This window comes from Odontesthes bonariensis, chromosome 11 (genome assembly GCF_027942865.1).
Source record: "Odontesthes bonariensis isolate fOdoBon6 chromosome 11, fOdoBon6.hap1, whole genome shotgun sequence".
Classification (NCBI taxonomy): Eukaryota; Metazoa; Chordata; class Actinopteri; order Atheriniformes; family Atherinopsidae; genus Odontesthes; species Odontesthes bonariensis.
Genome location: NC_134516.1, coordinates 4,981,382 through 4,998,578, shown reverse-complemented (window position 1 = coordinate 4,998,578; position 17,197 = coordinate 4,981,382). Strand labels below are relative to the sequence as shown.

General features: G+C 47.5%; 1 protein-coding gene across 6 annotated transcripts in view; it reads right to left on the bottom strand.

Moving 5' to 3' along the window:
• Positions 1-17,197, bottom strand: part of agap1 (ArfGAP with GTPase domain, ankyrin repeat and PH domain 1) — a 234,564-nt gene that overhangs the window by 17,911 nt on the left and 199,456 nt on the right. For all 6 annotated transcript variants that reach the window (XM_075477312.1, XM_075477313.1, XM_075477308.1 and 3 more), the window contains 3 exons: positions 13,062-13,216; positions 12,328-12,418; positions 9,150-9,372 (listed from right to left, as the gene is read on the bottom strand). In XM_075477312.1, the coding sequence (XP_075333427.1) occupies positions 9,150-9,372; positions 12,328-12,418; positions 13,062-13,216 (469 nt within the window). The remainder of the gene's footprint in view (positions 1-9,149; positions 9,373-12,327; positions 12,419-13,061; positions 13,217-17,197) is intronic.

Here is a 17,197-nt window from a genome sequence, read left to right as displayed (position 1 = left end):
GGGGGCAATTATCTTGTGATGCGGGGCCCCTGCTCCCGATCGCCTCATCTGGTCCCCAGAGCCCAATCCGGCTGCGGGGGCCGCTGCACCTGCCCCCCGGCCCAGATTAAAAGCCCCCGGTCTAATTTTAAATCTCTTAGCGCTGGCCTTTTCTGGGGGGAACAAGACGAATCTGTTCCCATAAAGGACCCCTCTCCTGCCCCTCTGCCGGCTCCCAGCGCCACAGACCTGCTGCTGAATTATTACTGGCCGAGCATCCGTCATGTGGGGCGCCGTTAAGTGTGTGGTGGCGAGGCGGCGCCGCCACGCATCGCCCTGCCGCTTCATCCTCCTGCTCATTTCTCTGCTGTCTAATTACCTGCGGACCACCGCCTCCCCCTGTCACCACGGCGCCGTCCTCTCCTCCTCTCAGAGTTTAAAGGCGCCGCGGCCGCACAGAGACGGATTTAAACTGAGATTTCCGAACACGAGCCGAGCCGCAGAACATGAGCCGAGACGCCGAACCGAGACGCCGAACCCGAGCCAAAACGCCGAACACGAGCCGAGACGCCGAACACGAGCCGAGACGCCGAACCGAGACGCCGAACCGAGACGCCGAACCCCTAACCCGAACACGAGCCGAGACGCCGAACCCCTAACCCGAACGCGAGCCGAGACGCCAAACCCCTAACCCGAACACCAGCCGAGACGCCGAACCCCTAACCCGAACACCAGCCAAGACGCCGAACCCCTAACCCGAACACCAGCCGAGACGCCGAACCCCTAACCCGAACACCAGCCGAGACGCCGAACCCCTAACCCGAACACGAGCAGAGACGCCGAACCCCTAACCCGAACACCAGCCGAGACGCCGAACCCCTAACCCGAACACGAGCAGAGACGCCGAACACGAGCAGAGACGCCGAACCACTAACCCGAACACGAGCAGAGACGCCGAACCACTAACCCGAACACGAGCAGAGACGCCGAACCACTAACCCGAACACCAGCCGAGACGCCGAACCCCTAACCCGAGCCGAGACGCCGAACACGAGCAGAGACGCCGAACCCCTAACCCGAACATGAGCAGAGACGCCGAACCCCTAACCTGAACACGAGCCGAGACGCCGAACCCCTAACCCGAACACGAGCAGAGACGCCGAACCCCTAACCCGAACACGAGCAGAGACGCCGAACCCCTAACCCGAACACGAGCAGAGACGCCAAACCCCTAACCCGAACACCAGCCGAGACGCCGAACCCCTAACCCGAACACCAGCCAAGACGCCGAACCCCTAACCCGAACACCAGCCGAGACGCCGAACCCCTAACCCGAACACCAGCCGAGACGCCGAACCCCTAACCCGAACACGAGCAGAGACGCCGAACCCCTAACCCGAACACCAGCCGAGACGCCGAACCCCTAACCCGAACACGAGCAGAGACGCCGAACACGAGCAGAGACGCCGAACCACTAACCCGAACACGAGCAGAGACGCCGAACCACTAACCCGAACACGAGCAGAGACGCCGAACCACTAACCCGAACACCAGCCGAGACGCCGAACCCCTAACCCGAGCCGAGACGCCGAACACGAGCAGAGACGCCGAACCCCTAACCCGAACATGAGCAGAGACGCCGAACCCCTAACCTGAACACGAGCCGAGACGCCGAACCCCTAACCCGAACACGAGCAGAGACGCCGAACCCCTAACCCGAACACGAGCAGAGACGCCGAACCCCTAACCCGAACACGAGCAGAGACGCCGAACCACTAACCCGAACACCAGCCGAGACGCCGAACCCCTAACCCGAACACCAGCCGAGACGCCGAACCCCTAACCCGAACACGAGCAGAGACGCCGAACCCCTAACCCGAACATGAGCAGAGACGCCGAACCCCTAACCTGAACACGAGCCGAGACGCCGAACCCCTAACCCGAACACGAGCAGAGACGCCGAACCCCTAACCCGAACACGAGCAGAGACGCCGAACCCCTAACCCGAACACCAGCCGAGACGCCGAACCCCTAACCCGAACACCAGCCAAGACGCCGAACCCCTAACCCGAACACCAGCCGAGACGCCGAACCCCTAACCCGAACACCAGCCGAGACGCCGAACCCCTAACCCGAACACGAGCAGAGACGCCGAACCCCTAACCCGAACACCAGCCGAGACGCCGAACCCCTAACCCGAACACGAGCAGAGACGCCGAACACGAGCAGAGACGCCGAACCACTAACCCGAACACGAGCAGAGACGCCGAACCACTAACCCGAACACGAGCAGAGACGCCGAACCACTAACCCGAACACCAGCCGAGACGCCGAACCCCTAACCCGAGCCGAGACGCCGAACACGAGCAGAGACGCCGAACCCCTAACCCGAACATGAGCAGAGACGCCGAACCCCTAACCTGAACACGAGCCGAGACGCCGAACCCCTAACCCGAACACGAGCAGAGACGCCGAACCCCTAACCCGAACACGAGCAGAGACGCCGAACCCCTAACCCGAACACGAGCAGAGACGCCGAACCACTAACCCGAACACCAGCCGAGACGCCGAACCCCTAACCCGAACACCAGCCGAGACGCCGAACCCCTAACCCGAACACGAGCAGAGACGCCGAACCCCTAACCCGAACACGAGCAGAGACGCCGAACCCCTAACCCGAACACGAGCAGAGACGCCGAACCACTAACCCGAACACCAGCCAAGACGCCGAACCCCTAACCCGAACACGAGCAGAGACGCCGAACCCCTAACCCGAACATGAGCAGAGACGCCGAACCCCTAACCCGAACACGAGCCGAGACGCCGAACACGAGCCGAGACTCTGACCCTCTGCGACAGACTGCCAAAGGTCAGCCGTCGGCAGGGGGGGGGGGTCCAGGCGCACGGCCAGCAGCCGTCCCGCCCCGGGAGGCCGGATTAGCGGCGCCGCCACTCTGCCCGCTCAGGCCTGCTAACGCGCGGCGGCCCTGGCTGCTGGTGTTGATGTGCCACTCGACACGTAATTAAAACAATGAGCCGCGGCGCCGAGGACCGAAGCCCCCGGTGCCGCGGCTCAGTATTAGCAGCCCCTCCGGTGGGGGCATCAGCTGGGGCGCGGCACCGGGCGACCGTGCCAGCTGAGGTGATGACGGCCGGCCGCGGGCAGCCGGGGTTAATGGGAGCGTTTAGAGGACGGCTGAGGCTGGGAAACATCCTAACAGGACCCCCCCGGCGCCGCAGAGCTGGCACGGTGGCGGTCCTTCACGCTGGACCCCCCCCGGCGCCGCAGAGCTGGCACGGTGGCGGTCCTTCACGCTGGACCCGTCCTCCTCCCAGCACTGCGAGCGACGCACGTCAACACGTCTCAGCGCTCGCTGTGCGGCGGCAGCGGGGCCGAGCGGCTCGTATCTGTGGCGATGAGCCTTGGCAGAGACTCGCTGACGTTAATGAGAGCTGGACCGGCCGTCGCTGTGGGCAGACCGTGGGGAGGGGGGGCAGATAGGGGCAGATAAAGGGACCATGGGGAGGGGGGGCAGATAAAGAGATGATGACAACAGCTGGAGACGGCGGGCTCGGCCTCGTCTCATCCAACCTGGTCTCACAGAAAAAACCTGTGACAGCTACATTGGTCCACGAGGGAAAATGTGGGATTGGAATCAATATCCTCGTTTTTCCTGTAATAATGTAAAAATGTTCTTTTTTGTGAATCTACCAAAGAAATTCACATAATTTTTTTTTTTTCCTTCCAAATGTACAAATTTGACCTTTTTTCCTTGTAAAAATATCTATTTGTTGCTAATTTTGGGATTTTTTTTCAATAATCTGTAAAAAAGAAAAAATTTAAATCATTTTTAATTTAACCTTTTTTTCTTGTTAAAATCATTTATTTGTTGCTAATTATGGGATTTTTTTCACCAATCTGTAAATTTATTGTATTATCATTTTTAATTTAACCTTTTTTGTTCAATTCAACACTTTAATTTCAGAGAATTTTAGCCCTCATTCTTGGATCTAATTAGTATAAATTCAGGCACAAAAAAACTATTTTTCTTCCTTTTCATTCATGTTTATCTTCTCTCAATTATCACAAATGCATTTTCAGTCCTGAAGCAAACAGATTTTATTTGTTTTTATCATTTATTCCCTTTTATTTCTTTACTTTTTCACACTCGGCCTCTTCAGCTGGATTAGAAATAGTTGATTTCATGAGATTTTGTTCATTTTAACTGTTTTCTTTCTTTCAGAAAACAAGTGAGATCAACTGATTATTTTTGCCTGGAGGGTTCACCTTAAATAGAAGGAGAATATTTTGACTTTGAAGCTCTGAGCTCGGCTTTTCGGGAGGCCTGACGGAGGGTTTTAAAGAGGTGGGGTGAACGGATGAAGCAGACAGAGGTGGAGACGTGATGGAAGAATCAGAAGTTACCACGTTTTATTTGGCCTATTCATTTACATTGCCTCGCAACTATCAAGTTTCCCTCAGCGAAAAAAAAAGAAAATGGCCGACTGTCAGCCTTTTTTCTGTGAAAAACAACATTTTAAGAAAGCATCTGCATCTGTATGCATTTCGATGGAATTTCTAGCGAGAACTATGAATAATATTTTCAGAATCTTCGTTCAGGGAACGTAGACGATCTTTTGTTTATTAGTTTCGCCGAAGATTTTGGTATCTCCTTGAAAAAACGTAAAAATAAAACGTTTTGGACCGTGGTTGCTATGGACGCCCGTACTTTCTGTTAATAAATAATAAAACAGGGTATTGTTATAATTTAAGGGACCAAATTGTGACAATACTACGTTTTCCCTTGTGGACCAACGTAGCTATTACAGGTTTTTCTGTGAGACCGGGTTGTCTCATAGCTAACTGAGCGGGGGGGGGGGGGGGATCACGGTCCGGTTCGAGCCAGACTTCATCCCTCTTCTTTATCCGTCTTGTTTTCCCACTTTCACCTCCTCCTCCTCTCTCCTCCTCCCACCCATCCCTTTCTCCACCCCTCTAACAAACCTCCAAACACCACCTAATTGGAAGCCGGAGTGGGGGGGCCAGACCTTGACAGACAGGAGGTCAGCGTAATTGCTGCTGGCCATATTTAACATTAAGATAATCAGCCCATTAATTACCCTTTGGATCATTAAATCAGCCACTTGCAAAATGAAATTTCGGCCTCTATTACTCACTTGAGAGACCACGAGGGGAGGGCATTTTTCCATCCATCAGCCTCCCCTCTCTGCCCCCCCCCCTCCCATCCTTCCTGCCGCCTGGACAAAGCCTCCGCCGGCCTCGCGGATACCTCGGCCCCTTCTTCTTCTTCCTTTCTACAGCTTTTTCCTCTTTCAGTCGCTCAAACCAGGAGTGATTTACAGCTCGGAGTCTGAGCAAAGGTTTGCAAAGATTTAAGGGCCGACAGCCACGAGCTGGAGGCTGAATCCTGTTCGCTGCATCCTTTCCTCTTTCTTAAGGACATCACTTTCAGATCCTGTTCATCTGCTGGAGATAGTTCTTTAGGCCTGACACTTCTTCTTCTGTCCTCCACTTGTCCAGTTTCCTCAAATGTTTTAAGGACACACTGCACACCATGCTGATATATGCCAAGTTTCCAGCTAACAGCTCTTTGGGAATCACCTTGTTGCTGCAGAAATCCTGTTTTCTGTCTGTCACACTGTGTTATCTTTGCTGTTTTTCACACATGCAGCTAAAGAAATGGGAACAAATCTTAATTCCAGTCTAAAACCCACAAAGAGCTTCTAGATTATTCATTTCTGGTGGCATAAAACAGTTTAATCATTTCATTTATATTAATTGCTCCATAATTAGTCATTAGATTATATCTTATATTCCTTTTTTAAGCTTTAAATGGAATCTTATTTACTTCTTGATGTTGAATAAAATATAATTCTTACTATTTTCTGTTTTTTTCCTACTTTTAGACGTGATAACATACATTTTTTTGGGATTAGGATTTTTTAAAAACTGAATTTCTTATATTAATTTGACTCTTTTGGTAACTGAAAGCAGTTTTATCGTAAATAAAAAAGTTGAAACTATGAAGCTGTTTTTCATAGATGGAGCTAAAGAAATGGGAACATATGATGCGTCTTTGAGCCAATCCAAAAACGATAACTTAAAGTTCCTCAGGGCTCCATTCTGGGCCCTCGTCCTTTTCCCTTTAACTTTCTATCACCCGATGAAAAGCTTGTAAATGTAAAAGTTAATGAACTCGGTTAGTAAAGAGCACATTTTCCTGCAGTAAGTGACTGAGACGGTGACCTCAGCGACACGTCATCCATGTCATCTCACAGAGAATCGGCACAAAGCCTCGTTCATGTGTTCAGAACACAGAGTCGTGAGCAAATGAGGAAGAACTGGAGAAAAACAAGTTTCACCATCAGCCTCAATGTGAAAAACTTTCTTTTCACTTTTTAATCTCAATCAATATCCTCGTTTTTCCTGTAATAATGTAAAAATGTTCTTTTTTGTGAATCTACCAGAGAAATTTCACGTACATTTGTTTATTTTTTTTCATTCCAAATGTACAAATTTGACCTTTTTTCCTTGTAAAAATAATCTATTTGTTGCTAATTATGGAATTTTTTTTCATCAATCTGTAAATTTTTTTTTTTTTTTATCATTTTTAATTTAACCTTTTTTTTTTTGTAAAAATCATTGAATTTTAGCCCTCATTCTTGGATCTAATTAGTATAAATTCAGGCACATGAAAACTCTTTCTTCCTTTTCATTCATGTTTATCTTCCCTCAATTATCACAAATGCATTTTCAGTCCTGAAGCAAACAGATTTGATTTGTTTTTATCATTTATTCCCTTTTATTTCTTTACTTTTTCACACTCGGCCTCTTCAGCTGGATTAGAAATAGTTGATTTCATGAGATTTTGTTCATTTTAACTGTTTTCTTTCTTTCACAAAACAAGTGACATCAACTGATTATTTTTGCCTGGAGGGTTCACCTTAAATAGAAGGAGAATATTCTGACTTTGAAGCTCTGAGCTCGGCTTTTCGGGAGGCCTGACGGAGGGTTTTAAAGAGGTGGGGTGAACGGATGAAGCAGACAGAGGTGGAGAAGTGATGGAAGAATCAGAGAAGGCGGGTGAAAGGAAGCAGGGATTTATGGAGGGGAGACGACACACAGCGAGCCACTTAAGGAATGGACTGATAAATACTATCGACAGGACGGAGGGGGGGCGGGGGGGCGATGGAGCTGCACTGGAGCGTCGCAGGTTAATTGAGATAATATTGACCTCCTCCTCTAATCTCTTCGGGGGGAACGTGCCTCAGATTCATAAATAAATAGCAACATGAGCAACAATGAAAGCATTAGGGCTCTGATGGAGGAGGGCTAATGGCACGTCGATACTCGGTGTTACGGTTTTAAATCCGTCCGAGGACAGATGTGAAGGAAACGCTTTATTTCTGCGTTTAAAGGCTGCGGTTTGTTGTGTTCCAGAGCACTGAGGGTTAAAATGTTTGTGCATGTATCTGTGAGCGGGGGGGGAGTAATTATAAGGTGCTTCTGTTGACTAATGAGGGCTGGGGGGGGACGGGGACGGGGAAGTCGATCTTTATGTGGATGGCAGTCAGCTCTAATTTGTTATGATGGCTGCTGGCTTCCCAGAGCAGCGATGGCCGATAATTATACAGCAACGCACACACAAACACACACACAGGAGCTGAGGTTAGAGTCGATATGAGACACGTCCAGAGTGCGCTGCCCCCTGTCTGCAGCAGGCGGCGCTGCACCGTGCACCGGATGTGGGCCTTTTAGTCCTGGGAAACTAACCTGAAGTGGACCTGGACACTGAAAAGGAACAGAAAACTGTCCTTTCCTCCCAGGAATTCACTAAAAAGGAACAGAAAACTGTCCTCTCCTGCCAGGAATTCACTAAAAAGGAACAGAAAACTGTCCCCAACTCCCAGGAATTCACTAAAAAGGAACAGAAAACTGTCCTCTCCTCCCAGGAATTCACTAAAAATGATCAGAAAACGGTCCCCATCTCCCAGGAATTCACTAAAAAGGAACAGAAAACTGTCCCCAACTCCCAGGAATTCACTAAAAAGGAACAGAAAACTGTCCTCTCCTCCCAGGAATTCACTAAAAATGATCAGAAAACGGTCCCCATCTCCCAGGAATTCACTAAAAATGATCAGAAAACGGTCCCCATCTCCCAGGAATTCACTAAAAATTATCAGAAAACTGTCCTCATCTCCCAGGAATTCACTGAAAATGATCAGAAAACTGTCCCCATCTCCCAGGAATTCACTAAAAAGGAACAGAAAACTGTCCCCATCTCCCAGGAATTCACTAAAAAGGAACAGAAAACTGTCCCCATCTCCCAGGAATTCACTAAAAAGGAACAGAAAACTGTCCCCAACTCCCAGGAATTCACTAAAAATGATCAGAAAACTGTCCCCATCTCCCAGGAATTCACTAAAAAGGAACAGAAAACTGTCCCCAACTCCCAGGAATTCACTAAAAATGATCAGAAAACTGTCCCCATCTCCCAGGAATTCACTAAAAAGGAACAGAAAACTGTCCCCATCTCCCAGGAATTCACTAAAAATGATCAGAAAACGGTCCCCATCTCCAAGGAATTCACTAAAAATGATCAGAAAACGGTTCCCATCTCCCAGGAATTCACTAAAAAGGAACAGAAAACTGTCCTCATCTCCCAGGAATTCACTAAAAAGGAACAGAAAACTGTCCCCATCTCCCAGGAATTCACTAAAAAGGAACAGAAAACTGTCCCCATCTCCCAGGAATTCACTAAAAAGGAACAGAAAACTGTCCCCATCTCCCAGGAATTCACTAAAAAGGAACAGAAAACTGTCCCCATCTCCCAGGAATTCACTAAAAAGGAACAGAAAACTGTCCCCATCTCCCAGGAATTCACTAAAAAGGAACAGAAAACTGTCCCCATCTCCCAGGAATTCACTAAAAAGGAACAGAAAACTGTCCCCAACTCCCAGGAATTCACTAAAAAGGAACAGAAAACTGTCCCCAACTCCCAGGAATTCACTAAAAAGGAACAGAAAACTGTCCTCTCCTCCCAGGAATTCACTAAAAATGATCAGAAAACGGTCCCCATCTCCCAGGAATTCACTAAAAATGATCAGAAAACGGTCCCCATCTCCCAGGAATTCGCCACCCGTCTTACCTGCTGGCGTCCGGCCCGGGTTTCAGGCGTTCCTGGGCGTTGGCCTCCCACACGCTGTTGGCCAGTTCGTTGCCGATGGCCGACATCACCTTGATGAGCTCCAGTGGCCACTCGTCCAGGTCCAGAGAGCGCACCCTGGACAGGTGGGTGCCCAGGTTCCGGTGGATGCCCGAGCACTCGATGCAGATCAGAGCTCCGAGGTTGAGGCTGGCCCAGTCCGGGTCTGGATGAGCAGTAAGAGGACAGGTTTGGGTTTCAGAGGATGTTATCCTCCCTTCGATGGGACCTTTACTGAATTAAATTAAAGTCTTTACGATCAACAAAGAGAATTCTCAGTGATTCGCTGAATTTTTTACCCTCTTCTGATTGGCTTTAAAAAAAGAAACTTTGTTTTAAAGTGAAATGTAGCAGATTTCCAACATGATGTCATGTTTCAAATATGTGTTGCAGAGAAGCAGAATATTTCATGTGAAATATATTATGTTTATCCTGCAGTTAGAACATTCAGATATGTGATAAAAAGGGGCATAAATATGGTGCTGAGAAAGTATTGATAATATATCTATCCTGCACTTACTACATTTATAAATACGATAAAAAGGGCATATCCCCCCAAATACTCATTATACAGTAAAAGTTAAAAAAAGAAGAGGGGAAGTAAGCAGTTTTGTTAAGAAATCTGTGTTCTCATGTGGTTAAAACTGGATATAAATAAGAAAAAGATTTTTATTTCTCATTTTAGTTCACTGAGGTCGATGGTTAGCTGTGGTTTGAATGCTAAAAGCTGGTTAAAGCTAGTTAAAGCTGGTTAAAGCTGGTTAAAGCTGGTTAAAGCCGGTTAAAGCTGGTTAAAGCCGGTAAAAGCAGATTAAAGCTGGTAACAGCTGGTAAAAGCTGGTTAAAGCTGGTAACAGCTGGATAAAGCTGGTTAAAGCTGGTTAAAGCTGGTTAAAGCTGGTTAAAGCCGGTTAAAGTTGGTTAAAGCCGGTTAAAGCTGGTTAAAGCTGGTTAAAGCCGGTTAAAGCCGGTTAAAGCTGGTTAAAGCCGGTAAAAGCAGATTAAAGCTGGTAACAGCTGGTAAAAGCTGGTTAAAGCTGGTAACAGCTGGTTAAAGCTGGTTAAAGCTGGTTAAAGCTGGTTAAAGCCGGTTAAAGTTGGTTAAAGCTGGTTAAAGCCGGTTAAAGCTGGTTAAAGCTGGTTAAAGCCGGTTAAAGTTGGTTAAAGCTGGTTAAAGCTGGTTAAAGCCGGTAAAAGCTGTATAAAGCTGGTTAAAGCCGGTAAAAGCAGATTAAAGCTGGTAACAGCTGGTTAAAGCTGGTTAAAGCTCGTTAAAGCTGGTAAAAGCTGGTAACAGCTGGTTAAAGCCGGTTAAAGCTGGATAAAGCTGGTTAAAGATGGTTAAAGCTGGTTAAATGTGGTTAAAGCCGGTTAAAGCTGGTTAAAGCCGGTAAAAGCAGATTAAAGATGGTAACAGCTGGTTAAAGCTGGTTAAAGCTCGTTAAAGCTGGTAAAAGCTGGTAACAGCTGGTTAAAGCCGGTTAAAGCTGGATAAAGCTGGTTAAAGATGGTTAAAGCTGGTTAAAGCTGGTAAAAGCTGGATAAAGCTGGTTAAAGCTGGTTAAAGCCGGTAAAAGCTGGATAAAGCTGGTTAAAGCCGGTAAAAGCAGATTAAAGCTGGTAACAGCTGGTTAAAGCTGGTTAAATGTGGTTAAAGCCGGTAAAAGCTGGATAAAGCTGGTTAAAGCCGGTAAAAGCTGGTTAAAGCCGGTAAAAGCCGGTAAAAGCTGGATAAAGCTGGTTAAAGCTGGTTAAAGCTGGATAAAGCCGGTAAAAGCTGGTTAAAGCCGGTAAAAGCAGATTAAAGCTGGTAACAGCTGGTTAAAGCTGGTTAAATGTGGTTAAAGCTGATTAAAGCTGGATAAAGCTGGTTAAAGCCGGTTAAAGCCGGTTAAAGCCGGTAAAAGCTGGTTAAAGCCGGTAAAAGCTGGATAAAGCTGGTTAAAGCTGGTTAAAGCTGGATAAAGCCGGTAAAAGCAGATTAAAGCTGGTAACAGCTGGTTAAAGCTGGTTAAATGTGGTTAAAGCTGATTAAAGCTGGATAAAGCTGGTTAAAGCCGGTTAAAGCTGGTTAAAGCCGGTAAAAGCTGGTTAAAGCTGGTAAAAGCTGGTAACAGCTGGTTAAAGCCGGTTAAAGCTGGATAAAGCTGGTTAAAGATGGTTAAAGCTGGTTAAAGCTGGTAAAAGCTGGATAAAGCTGGTTAAAGCTGGTTAAAGCCGGTAAAAGCTGGATAAAGCTGGTTAAAGCCGGTAAAAGCAGATTAAAGCTGGTAACAGCTGGTTAAAGCTGGTTAAATGTGGTTAAAGCCGGTAAAAGCTGGATAAAGCTGGTTAAAGCCGGTAAAAGCTGGTTAAAGCCGGTAAAAGCCGGTAAAAGCTGGATAAAGCTGGTTAAAGCTGGTTAAAGCTGGATAAAGCCGGTAAAAGCTGGTTAAAGCCGGTAAAAGCAGATTAAAGCTGGTAACAGCTGGTTAAAGCTGGTTAAATGTGGTTAAAGCTGATTAAAGCTGGATAAAGCTGGTTAAAGCCGGTTAAAGCCGGTTAAAGCCGGTAAAAGCTGGTTAAAGCCGGTAAAAGCTGGATAAAGCTGGTTAAAGCTGGTTAAAGCTGGATAAAGCCGGTAAAAGCAGATTAAAGCTGGTAACAGCTGGTTAAAGCTGGTTAAATGTGGTTAAAGCTGATTAAAGCTGGATAAAGCTGGTTAAAGCCGGTTAAAGCTGGTTAAAGCCGGTAAAAGCTGGTTAAAGCCGGTAAAAGCAGATTAAAGCTGGTTAAAGCTGGTTAAAGCCGGTTAAAGCTGGTTAAAGCCGGTAAAAGCAGATTAAAGCTGGATAAAGCTGGTTAAAGCCGGTTAAAGCTGGTTAAAGCCGGTTAAAGCTGGTTAAAGCCGGTAAAAGCAGATTAAAGCTGGATAAAGCTGGTTAAAGCTGGTAAAAGGTGGTTAAATGTGGTTCTCATCTTCTTTTGTCAAACTGAAATATACGAGCTGCAGCATAATTATCATTTTTATTCCTTAAACTGAAATCTAGTTAAAAACACCTCAGGAAGGGAAGCCACTGCTTCATATATAGATGAATCAATAAAAGCTCATTTAGAGGATCATCCCAACCTCTTTACTTACTCTGTGCATCGCAGTCTGCACAGCGGCCGTTTCCTCGGATACTTCGGATCGACTGCAGCGCCAACGCTTCCGTCTGGCTGGTCAGGCGAGACTGAAACACAAGATAATGTTCAGAGCTGAGCCGCAGACATTCAATCACCTCTTTTTTTCACTGATGTCTGAAGAAGCTCTTCCCGTTCGATCATGTGACGTTGGCTGGAATAACGAGCATTTACACGCCGACTCCACCTGTAATTCACTCGGCATCAGACCCTCACAAACCCACGTCGGCTGGGAACACAAACACAGACGTGAGCCGTTTCAGGCCACGTCGGGAGATGAAGCAGGAACATGGAAAACAAATGAAGTGGTTTTGGTTGTGGGGCGATAAATGGCGGAGCGCCTGAGGGGTAAACACGGCAGGTCGGCGCGGAGATGGAGCTGCCCGACGCAGGTGGAGAATGGCAGAGCTACAGTAATTGCTATTTTGTAATTATGTGAGTGCAGGTCTGAGTGTGTGAACAGAGGTGGTTCATTGTGTTTGTGTGCAGTTCGGGGGGATTTCACCTGTGTGTTCGGTTAGTTTGGAGCTGAACTGTAGCTCAGCAGCAGCATGTCCATTGGGGTCAACTTTAGGGACTTTATTTCTGCTGAAATATTGTTCTGAAAGGTTCTTAAAGACGGTTTTAATCCGTCAGCGTGTGTCTGAACCCTTTCAGGACTCCCGGGGGACCAACAGAAGCTGGAAACCTCACCTTGTTCTTGCTGCTCTCGCAGGACTGCAGGCTGGCCAGGATCTGACCCTCGATGACCTGCACCCAGGCGTCCCGCTCCTCGTACGAAGTGGCCTCAAAGTGCCACGTTTGCCCCGTCAGCGACACGATGGTGAACTCAAAGTTCTCCTCTTGTTCTGAATGAGAGAAAACAGACAGAAACCAGCTGATTACAACACTTCATGTGGTTTACAGTTTCTTCCTTTAAACTCGGTCACCTGAAGTCGTCTTTTCAACAAAAACACATCAGATAGATAGAAACAAACCAGTAAAACGATGAACTTTAGAGGAGCGACCAAAAGATATTTTAGTTTGATTGAGTCCGAGTTTTTAACAGGTGTTGTTTGTTTTATTTAAAATGCTGTCGTGGGATCATTTTACTGCCTGAACGAAACCGACGAGAGACTCACAAGAGCTGGGATGTCTGAGGCGAAACCAGGCCGAAACTCGTGTTTTTGTCCCACGTGGAGCTCAAAGAGCCGGAGAAATGAGTGGAAAAACGTCCTGGTGGATGCTTTTGTACAGAAGCTGCTCCTCCCCTCTTTGGTTGAACGGTTTAAGTGTTAAACAGAAAGAATCCTTCGTTTAAAAAACTGAGTCAAAGTAAACAAACTTTCCTGCAGAGAAGCAGCTTAGTTTCAGTTCGAGGACACCTGTTCTCCCGACCTGACCACCGCTGACCTTAGTGACCCGCGCCCCCCCCTGCAGTCAGGATGTCCCCCCCCCCACCCCCCGAGGGCCTCTGAACCATCCCATGGCCTCCCTTCAGCAGCAGAGGCCGCTCATTACAATCAGGGCCTGCTGCAGGGGGACATATGGATCTGTTACCCAGAACTGCTCGGAGGTTAACGGGACAATCAGGAGTCAATTAGGCTGAATGTGTGTGAGCAAGTGTGTGTGTTTGTGAGACTGAAGATTGTTTCATGAGCTCTGGAAATGTAAATAGGAAGCAGTTGGCTTCGATTTTGGGGTTTGATGGAATTCCCCAAACTGAGAAGCTCACAAGGATTCCTTTAAATCAGGAACATTTCCTCCGCCCAGAGTTCCTGCCACTCGAATCCAAACTAACTTCGACTGTTTCTGAAAGGAAAGAAGACGACTTCACGCCTCGTTTCAGCCCAGAACCTTCAAGATGTTCACCTTCAGAGGCCATGACAGCGCAAGCCTGAATCACTGGCTGATCATTAAAAACCTGCCAACGTTCTCTCTAATTTCATGATAAAAGCTGGTTAAAGCAGGTAAAAACCGGTTAAAGCTGGTTAAAGCTGGTTAAAGCCGGTTAAAACGGGTTAAAGCTGGTTAAAGCTGGTTAATGCCGGTAACAGCTGGTTAAAGCCGGTAGAAACTGGTTAAAGCTGGTAACAGCTGGTTAAAGCCGGTTAAAGCTGGTAACAGCTGGTTAAAGCCGGTAGAAGTTGGTTAAAACTGGTTAAAGCTGGTTAAAGCCGGTTAAAGCTGGTAACAGCTGGTTAAAGCCGGTAGAAGTTGGTTAAAGCTGGTTAAAGCCGGTTAAAGCTGGTAACAGCTGGTTAAAGCCAGTAGAAGTTGGTTAAAGCCGGTTAAAGCTGGTAACAGCTGGTTAAAGCCGGTTAAAGCTGGTAACAGCTGGTTAAAGCTGGTTAAAGCGGGTAAAAGCTGGTTAAAGCCGGTTAAAACGGGTTAAAGCTGGTTAAAGCCGGTTAAAGCTGGTAGAAACTGGTAACAGCTGGTTAAAGCCGGTTAATGCCGGTAACAGCTGGTTAAAGCCGGTAACAGCTGGTTAAAGCCGGTAGAAGTTGGTTAAAGCTGGTTAAAGCCGGTAGAAGTTGGTTAAAACTGGTTAAAGCTGGTTAAAGCCGGTTAAAGCTGGTAACAGCTGGTTAAAGCCGGTAGAAGTTGGTTAAAGCTGGTTGAAGTTGGTTAAAGCTGGTTAAAGCCGGTTAAAGCTGGTAACAGCTGGTTAAAGCCGGTAGAAGCTGGTTAAAGCTGGTTAAAGCCGGTTAAAGCTGGTTAAAGCTGGGTAAAGCTGGTAACAGCTGGTTAAAGCTGGTTTAAGCCGGTAGAAGCTGGTTAAAGATGGTTTAAGCCGGTAGAAGCTGGTTAAAGCTGGTTAAAGCCGGTTAAAGCCGGTTAAAGCCGGTAGAAGTTGGTTAAAGCCGGTTAAAGCTGGTAACAGCTGGTTAAAGCCGGTAGAAGCTGGTTAAAGCCGGTTAAAGCTGGTAACAGCTGGTTACAGCCGGTTAAAGCTGGTAACAGCTGGTTAAAGCTGGTTAAAGCCGGTCAAAGCCGGTAAAATCTAAATCTAAACTGAAAGGTTTACAACACGCCACCGCTCAGAGACTGAAGCAAAGCTTTGGTGTTTTTCTCCTGCGAGCTGAAATCAGCCTTCTGTGAATTTAAACGTGATGAAGCACATCCCCACAGCATGACGCTGCCGCCGCCGTGCTTCACCCATGGACACCAACGCTCGGGGAGCCTCGCAGATGGAACAAAGCTTCGGCTTTGATGAACGAGCGACTTAAAGAGGCCAAGCAGACTCCAGCTCCTTTTCTACCTCTCGTTATCTTTGGTTACCTTGGTAACGGCAGGTTCACAGAAAATTGATTATTTTGTCACCTCTGACTTAATACTTGTTCTTTTCTGATGCTGAGGCCCATAACTGTCCAACTGTTAGAAGAGATATCGAGTAGTTTCTGTTTTTTAGCTCCGGTTTTGGACATAAATCAGCCTCTTAAAGCAACACTCGAGAAGTTTTTCAACCTTTAAACTTTGGGTTTGTGAGTTTTTGCAAATGTCCTGAGCGGCGGCTGAGATACCGCAGTTCACCACTTTGTTTTAGGTCCATTCTGTTAACACTTTCATTTAGAACCAGAGCCTAAAATGCTGCTAAATCGGGAGAATTCAGGTAAAGATTATTGATTTCGGTCAGATTTACCAGGAAAATCTGAAAAGTTTAGAGAATAGGTTTAGAAAAACTGACATTTTAAACATAATTCAACTCAAAGCCTTTGAAATGATGTGTAACGAACCACAGTTCAGGTGTTAAAAGTTTATTTTTGACCATTTTAAGTGATAATGAGGTCCCTCCGCGTAGTTCTGGCCTAATCTTTTCCATCCTTGCGTTGTAACCGACTCGCTGAAAGATCACCGGAGCTTCCAGTGGATCAGCATCCATGATCAGTGCTCGCTGTTTCGGTGTGAAAGCGGAGTTTCGTGCACATTTGGAAGCCGTTAGCGACAGCAGAGAGGACGGGAGGTGGAGGTGAAGCCGGGTATCATCACGCAGCTTCTGTTTACAATTAACCCCGACGAGGGGGTAAGAGGCGGGGAGGGGGGGCAATCAAAGGATGGCCTCCAGCACGGCGGGATCGTCCCAGGATTCTGTTATCACGGGTCCACACAGGTGGCAACAACCCTGTACTGACGGGCGGCGGGAGGGAGGCGGGGCAAAGGCGAGTGGGTTAATCAGCCGGCCCGGGGGGGGGGGGGGGGGGGGGGACCGTTTGCTCTTCCTCAGCTCCACTCATCCGGCTAATTGGGAGCGTCTCAGAAAGTTCCCCTCCAGCTCGGTTCTGGATAATCAACGAGCTTCTTCCAGGAGAGGAAGGACGGACGGTTAGGATGGAAGGAAGCGCCCCGAGGAGCTCCTCACTTCCAGGATGGAACACCGAGAACACCGAGAACACCTCTGCTGCCTCACGTTTCTGTAACCGAGGACGGTTTTCATCCCCGAGCGCCGCCGGGCCGCCGGGCTCAGTCTGAGCAGCCGGCGTTCATTAAAGACACCGTTTAAAGCCGAGGTCAAAGCTGTTGTACAACACAACATGTCTCACTTCTACGACAACAGAACAAACACTTTGAAGTTTATGCTGCGTCATAAAGTTGAAGTTTAACGTCATCATGTGACATCATCGCCAGAGTTTTAATGTTATCACGAGGTCCCAAAACTCACCAACATCACGGCGAATTAACGATAAAAGCAGGCAGTTACTACCCGAGAGGAAAAGAAAAAGGTAAAAGATGCCAAGAAAAAAGGTTCAAAAGTGACAAATAAAGGGAGAAAATACAGTTTTATGAGCAGAAAGTCCGAAAAATATTCAACAAAAAAGTCAGAAACAAGTTAGATTAATAAAATACAT